The sequence below is a fragment of the Lates calcarifer genome, linkage group LG3, assembly GCF_001640805.2.
Source record: "Lates calcarifer isolate ASB-BC8 linkage group LG3, TLL_Latcal_v3, whole genome shotgun sequence".
Taxonomy (NCBI): Eukaryota; Metazoa; Chordata; class Actinopteri; family Centropomidae; genus Lates; species Lates calcarifer.
In genome coordinates, this window is record NC_066835.1 from 10,770,507 (window position 1) to 10,778,456 (window position 7,950).

The 7,950-nt window shown below is 41.0% G+C and overlaps 1 protein-coding gene across 1 annotated transcript; it reads left to right on the top strand.

Annotated features, from left to right (window-relative positions):
- The first annotated feature begins 1,988 nt into the window (after positions 1-1,988).
- LOC108897800 (uncharacterized) lies at positions 1,989-7,004 on the top strand. The gene is made up of 10 exons (XM_051066600.1): positions 1,989-2,132; positions 2,236-2,307; positions 2,779-3,114; positions 3,211-3,279; positions 3,365-3,498; positions 3,597-3,731; positions 3,970-4,027; positions 4,111-4,191; positions 4,283-4,357; positions 4,561-7,004. The coding sequence occupies exons 1-10, from the start codon at positions 2,126-2,128 to the stop codon at positions 5,832-5,834; spliced, it is 2,241 nt and encodes a 746-aa protein (XP_050922557.1). The 5' UTR covers positions 1,989-2,125; the 3' UTR covers positions 5,835-7,004.
- Positions 7,005-7,950: the final 946 nt, after the last annotated feature.

The window sequence follows — 7,950 nt, forward strand, 5'->3', positions numbered from 1 at the left end:
GTAAAACGGTTGGTATATGGTCAAAGTATGTGGACTGTGATGAAACTGATTTATTAAAATGTACATCAGTTGTAAGATGACACAGATTTCTGTGTTTATTGAACAAAGTAGCTTGGCGTGATTGTTAATTAACGTGTCTGTCTGTCTTTCCGCTAGAAGGTAGATGTGGAGAATGATGTGTACAGAGAGCTGGCTCTTCTCCCAGAGAATGAAGGTAAAGATACTCTAATATCCTTGAAAAGAAAAATCAATTTCTATGTGACTTCTTAAGTTCTGTTTTTAATGTCTTATTGTGTTAGTGGTGGAGCCAGACGACACAGAGAAATTATGCAGGGAAAAGAATGATACTGAGGAAATGTTTTTAGTTTTTAATCCAGAGAGGAAAGTCTGTATATTCCTGTATATTTCATTTAGAAAGTAGGATTAAAATGTTTCTCGGAGGAAAAACAATCATCTTGTTGCATTTCAACTTTATAACCACTAGATGCGCTTTAATGCAAAAAACAAACCAAAAAAAAAAAAGTAAAACTCCTCCAGTCATGTAAATGTAACAAAACATAATAGTGTCTCAGAATAGATGTTCTTCCAAATTGTTGAAAAAGCATGTTAGGATGTAACAGTTAGGTGACAGTGATCAACAATACACAGAATGATCACTGTATGTGAGTGCACAATGGGATGTCTCTCTTATTTACTTTACTAAAGAAAGAGTCCGAACCGTTAGATGAAGTCAGGTGAATATCAAACAGCACTTAATATCTTTTTTATGCACATGGAGAATATAGTTACACACACTCTAATGCAGATGGTTTTCTCTCTTACAATATTTCATTCAGTGCCTTTTGGCTGAGATACAGAGCTCCAAATCTAACAGTCAAACGATAAGGCAAACTGAGCCCCTCCTCTGGAACACACCTAACAAAAAGATTTCTTGAGAAGATCAGATTATATTACTCTCTGACTGTCTTGCTAGACAGATGGTAACATTCTCGAACAAAACAACATCTTAGGAAATGCACTGTAGCACAAAGGCAAAAACACTGTGACTGACGGCAGTGGAGATGACTGCTACAAAGATTTTAACTGTTGTAATTTTACTGACCTATTATCCAGTGACAGCACAGAGTTAGTGACAGAATACTTTAGAGCTCTGAGGTGTAAGTGTCCCATCAACTGAAAAGTAACCCAGTAACAGTATTTGACACCAGTTTACCTTCACATTATTGATCTGTCATAGTTGTTATTGCAGTTTTAAGGTTCTGATATAGGTCTGATGTATTGATAACTGTTAATAAAGGAAAGAGCTACAGTTTAGTTTCAGTAAACCTGTACATTTACACATATTTTACTTTTTTTGTATTTGCAGGAAAATTACTACTATTGTCATTTGTTGTTTTGGTCTTAATTTCCTCTCTGTTTATTCTCAGCTGTAGAAAGAGTGAAAGAAATAGTGCGACAGAGAGGGTTGGAGGTCCCGTCATCCACATCTGATACTTTGAGACAACCAGTTTCCTTAGCCAGTCCATGTGAGATTTCAAGCCCAGATGATGGTAAATCAAGTTTGAAATTTATCTGTGTTTTTAATCCACATGCAGTAATGGCATCGTAGTTAAGTTCTTTTAATTTATTTTTAATTTTAATTTTATTTTTGATGACTTGAGAAATTCATCATGTATTGATGTGATGTCATTAAAAAACATATGACTGAGACACACAGCTCTTGAATTACATTATACCAATTTTGTCTCTCAGGGATGTACATGTCACAGAATGAAACACCAGGACTTTCTATTGACAACCAGCCAGAGCAGGAAAACAAACAAGAACCCCAGACTTTATTGGTCCATGTGCCAGGTAAGAATACAAGTTCTTGGATCTGGGGAAAAAAACAATTTGATATTTATTCTCAAATTGTACATTGTTCAATATATTTCTGATCCTAATTCAGGAATGAAATCCAGCATGAAAGAGGTAGTGGATCAGTCAGAGGAGAGTCCTGTCAGACAGACCTCGGACTGATGAAGGCCCAGGAGCTAATGATCTGATTCCAGACCAGCTTCAGTCACATCTGAGCTTGAAAAATGACCCAGAGTCTGTCCCAGCTCCTAGCATTCAAGACACAGACATGTCAGGTATAATGTATCTGTGTTTTACTGTCATTATAGATTACACAAATCAGACTACTTAAAGAACACGTTTACAGCTGGAATAAAACACTGTTTCTGCTCTGTTTAGTCACTGTTAAACAGGAAAGGTTTGATCCAGCTCTGGATCATGTTGAAGTCGCACCTGCAACTCAGAGTCCTGGTAAACACCAAACCTTTTTTAAATTAAATTAAGAATTTAAAGCCGTGGCAGGCGCTATTATTTTTTCGGGTTCTCTGTCCATTTGTTTGTCCCATTCTCATGAATGTGATATCTCAGTAATGCCCCAAAAAAATCTCTTCAAATTTGGTGCAGTCGCTCACTTGAACTCAAAGATGAACTGACGATCTCACAAAACACATTATTGGCCATAACTCAAGAATTCACTTCCTAATTATTTGCTACTGAGCTGGTTGGCAAAGGCATTAAACTGTGACACAATTATTCTAGTTTACTATCTATGTTTTGTTAAATGACTTGATCACAGATTCCTGCACATAAATTTAAATACAACACATTTTACATTATTTGTCTTTTTTATGTAAATTTGCTATTTTTTTTATATTTGTCTTTTCCCTTTGCGTCATTATTCATTCACAGAAATCCGCCATCTCTCTCATCCTTACCTCCCAGCAGCTGAAGAGGAGAAACCACATGGTTGTGGACATCCTCCAGTCACTGACTCAGAATCTGCAGGCACATTTGCCCAAACCCCTCGTACTTGCCAAGAGACTCCTCAGAACGGACAACAGCAGGAGAGCAGTGATCCAGAGATACCAAACACAGAGAAAACATCACCTATAAAATCCCTGAGCCCAGACCAGTTCTCCTCTGCAGCTCAGGTGAATGCAGAGCAACAGAACCAGTCGAGACCCAGCTCCACAGAGGAACATATATCGAAGGACCAGGGATGCAGTCCAGGACCTGGGAAGGACGGTGTATCACAGGCACTCTCAAGCATTTCAGTGGGTAGGTAGTGGGTATTTATACTTTATGAATAAGTAACTTTCGTCCTGTATTTGTACCAAGTAGCCACTGATTTGTTATTTTGTGTTTGCGTCACAGGGGAATGGACTCAGGGCTGCAGTAATTTGTCTGCATACTTGAGGGTAAAGGAAGCTGAATCAATCATAGGTGAGCATGTCATTCCCTTTCAACTCCTGTTATTTCCTCTCATGTCCCCTCACAAAAACTTACACAGATACTGTGTCCACATCAGGTCTGGGCTCTGTGTGGGAGTGTCGAGGGATATCTCTGAGTTCGTTCTACTTGTGTGAGAGCTGCAAGGAGATGCTCTCCCTCAATGGCATCTTTCAACATATGGTCAGCTTTAATCATCAGTACAAATACCTGGTGAGTGGTCTCTCAGTAATGCATCAAAACCCTCTGAACAAATGTATTTAACATTTGCTCTCATACCATTTTAATGATGTTATATACATGTCTTTCAGAAAGAGAACTATGCTAAGTTTATGTGGATCTGGCAGAAGAATCTGCCTCTACAAACAAAACAGAAACAGGAACTTTTTATGGTCATTGTCGAGGAAATCTCAGTGCGAGAGCGTTACCACAACATGGATGCGCAGGTATTCTTTCAGGTCCATGTATAATCTCAGTGTGTCAGAGAGAGGCAATCTGGGCCTGATATGTTAAAGATGTATTAAAACTTTTTTTTTTTTTTGCTAACACCCCCCCCCCCGACAAGATGTGTTTGTTAAGATTTAACAGTTGTGCTTTTTTGTCCAAAAAATAAGTTAATGCAGAAAATGGAAATACACATCCATTATTCTAATTGTTACACTGTTTGTATTTTCTCTCACAAAGGTTGTACTGCTGGGACACAAGTTTTATGAGCAGGTGCGGACAGCTCCATTCAGTGAAGGTAACAGTAGACTTCATTTGCAGCTGTTACAGAGATTCTGGTGTATGGGAGAATACAGTAATTAATAACTGTGCTTTTTGTAGCTTTAGAGTTGGTACAAAGCATCAAGAAAAAAAGGGATCTGAGAGTATTGTGTCCACCCTTCAGGACTCCACAACAAATGGGTGAGTACCCCCCCCCCCAAATTCTTACACACAGTGAATAATACAGGCAGAGTGTGGGTATGATTGAAGAAATTTGATTTCTGTTGCACAGACAAATGCCCTGAGAAAAGGCAAGAGGAATCTCATCCAGTGGCGGCACTCCAGACAGACCAAAGAAGTGATGATGGTATGTTTTAATGTATGTATCTCAGGCTGCTTAACTTGCTTAACTAACTTAACGTGCATTTCATACTGTACCACTGGAAATCCACTTCTTGTGATTTACCAGAGACACAAAAAAGGAGCTTATCGTTTTCTTCCTCTAAGCTGTAATAAATTGAAGCTTTTGTCTTGTGCTCTCTCATTCATTCTTCACCGTCTGCCTCTTAGGAGCAAGACAAGAACCAGGCAGACATAATTTGGAGGAAGAGACTTTGATGGCTGGGGGTTTAGATGGGACCAAAGATGGAAGAGTCTCGAGTCCTCTCGATGCGGCAGGTGTCTCCTCAAATGATTCTGCTGTTTCTCCATTCCCTGGTATTGACGTAAATCACCATGCCAAAGAGACCTGCAGGAGCCCTTCTGTGCCACTAGAGCTCAAACCATCAGTCTTTCAGCAACAGATGCCTATCCCAGAGTCGCAAGTGAAACAGGAAGAGGTGCTCTCAGAATCCAAATATTCCTGTACTGGTAATCCTGAAATTACTCAAACCCTGTCAGTGTCTCCCATAAATATATGCCCTCCATCCAGGAAAAGGCCAGCTGATATATCTGTTGAAGCACTTGCCAGAATTTGTACCAGTAACCCCCAACTCGAGGATCTTTTGCCAGCCAAATGTGTGCACAGCTCATTGCAGCAACAGCAGTGTTGGCCCAGCCCTAAACCAGCCTCTGAATCCACTGATATTAACCCTGCTGCACAATCTACCCACCTGTCTCCAAAGGACAAAGACATGAGTACTGGATCTCATGGACAGAACGCACTTACTGTAAGCTATGATGATCTAATAGCTTTGGTGAACGAGAAGAGGTCTCAGATGAACGTGTCCCCTTGCAAGCCAGCTCCACGTAATACTGAGACGACTACTTCCTGTGCTAGAAGTTCATCTGGAAGTGGCGTGGAAGGAAGGTGGGATTCAAAATGTCGGCTGGTTACAGCTACAGCGACAAAAAGTCCACCCTCCACTAGTTCGTTGTGTTCAACAACACCTCCTGTGGTCCAACGCACAAATTCCAACCCTTCCCTCTCTGCCAACGACTCATCTCTCGAGGGCTGTTCAACAAGAGACAACCTTGTTGTAAGTGAAACCAAAGCAGTCAGCACCATGTTGCCTTCTGCCAGCACCACTGACCCCAGTGAGCTACAATACCAGAGAAGTGTCAGTGCTCAGAACGTCTTTGCAAATTGGAGCCAGCTCAAACCTAATCTCATCAACTGTGTGATCACCAACCATAACGCAGGTCAGACATCACAGCCACAAAGTAACACACAGACTGACACCACTGGGGTTTGTCAGCTGCCTATTAACGCCATCATAACTGCCAGGTCAGACCTCGCCAACCAGCGATTTAAGGGTGGCTATAAAGGACAAGACCACGCTAAGGTGAACAGAGGCATCCAATGTTGCTCACAGTTTCTCCACAGCTCAAACAGCAGACTCTAGTAACACCCTGGCAGCTTCAGGAGGGTATGGTCAGTACAACCAAATGGCCTATGCTACAAATAGACATTCAAGTCATCTTTCTCCTGAAGCTGTTGGAGGTCATGCCACACCAGGCTACCCATCTGTTTACACTGGGAGTTTATACCAACATCAGGGGTACACTGCAAGCGGGTCCTACCCAAGCCAGATTTACCATGGGCAGCAAGCGATCCAACTCAGTCTGCAGTCATTTGGACAGTGTGTAGCACCTCAAGCAGCCCCAGGATCAGTGAGCCTGGAAATGCTGCTGCAGCAGCCACACAAACAGCAGCAGAAACAGCAACAACCGCAACAACAGCTACAGCAGCAGCAGCAGCAGCAGCAGCAGCTGTACTTCTCATGGACAGGTGCCACCGTGGCTGCTGGACATGGCCAAGTGACCAGTGATGCAGCCTACTTTGGCGCTGTTCCACTCACCATCCCAGCCAACAGTTCACAAAGGTTAAGTGGCCTGAATGGATACAGCACCCAAACAATCGTTCCAATGCAGAGCAGCAGCAACATAATTACACAGAACAATCCCCAGGCTTTCTGTGCACCTTCAGTCTTTCACTGTCCTCCTACAGCCAACAGAGAAGTCACTCAGGCATATGTAAACTCCTTTTTTGCTCCTGGCACAGGGGCTTCTGCTGTAGCTCCCTCCACAGCCAGTACCTCTTCCCATGCAACTACTTCTTAAACCGAAAAACCAACTAAATATTGCACTGTATTTGTACCAAGTAGCCATAATTACGCTTAGATATGGGGCTTACATATTATGCCTTTATCAGTCACATGTACAGGATATGTGTGTGTGTGTGTGTGTGTGTGTGTGTAAGAGACTGATCTTACAGACTCACAAGATTTGTTTTGTTTTTTTGTAGCAAAAATATTCCTGATTGATATTTGTCAAACTCCTGAAATAGACATTATTTTCAGTTAAATAAGAAACTGATTTTCTGTTGAAGTGCATTAAGTTCAGGATACAGTCGGTACATTTAAACTATCGCTTATTTTGCCCTGTTGTAACATGGTTCAGTTTTTTAAGCTTTTAATATACTGTTTTCAGCTGTGATCAGCTGTGATTTTGGAAGAATTTTTATATTCATATTTTGTTCATTTTAATAAAATTGTTACTGTTTTGTTACTGTCTACAGTTGAATGTGTAATATTTTGACATTTTTTCATGAATTGTTTTTTCTTTGTCAAATTTAGTTTACTTTCTTATACAAAAAAATAAAGTATTTTTTAGTACACAGAAATTACTGTGATGTAAATGTCATTTAATTGTGTGAATCTTACTGTGAAGGAAACATCTCTCTTCAGAGAGCTACTAGTTCATTGACTAATCATTTTATTTCATTAGATTTATCTTGACATCACCTGCTTAACAAAGTTAAGTCTCAATATTTAATAACCTGCCCTGGGTGGCGGCTGTTGAACCTTGTGGAAGGATCTTTCGTGGGTATACAGACGCAAACCTGTGATTCTGAGTATCCTTACACAGTAGCCTGTCCCTCCCTCACACTGGGTCACAGTGACCTGGCTGTCATTATTATGTTCCAGTCAGCTTAATAACTTAAACCATCCCCAGAGATCAGTCCAATCTCGCTACCTCACTGTCACTGAAAAAACTGCACACAACTGTTGATCCTCTGTCGAGTCACAAAATCAGTAGTACCAATGTGTTCGCAACAGCCGTGACGTCAACATCTGACGGATACACCAGACAAGAGCTTGGTTTAGTATTTTTTAACATGTTTTCATGGTCATTATCATGTGATCTGACCCCAAAACAGCCTGCATGGAAACACATTTTCCTTGTGCCAGATTTGCCCCTGTCTTACGTCAGCCTCGTGAGCTCACTATCTTCTTTTATTTTTGAAGGTGACCAGTTGGCTCCCTGCTTACTATCTCTGATTTATGACAGGCCACTTTAACCAACTGCATCAATGTTTCTCATACAGTGTGATACCAGGCCAGGTTCCAGCTAGGGCCTGTGTTTGCTAAGTTTCTGTAGAAGTGGGAGATGAAGGTAGAGCATTGGTGTGTTATGTTGACTGGGGAGAATATTCATAAGATTGGTGGGGCTTTAGTA

Bases quoted from the DNA above. Each gene is read 5' to 3' on its own strand.
- LOC108897800 (XM_051066600.1), top strand. The intron at 2,308-2,778 runs GTAAACACCAAA...CTTACCTCCCAG, and splicing joins ACCTGCAACTCAGAGTCCTG to CAGCTGAAGAGGAGAAACCA. The intron at 4,028-4,110 runs GTAACAGTAGAC...TGCTTTTTGTAG, and splicing joins GACAGCTCCATTCAGTGAAG to CTTTAGAGTTGGTACAAAGC.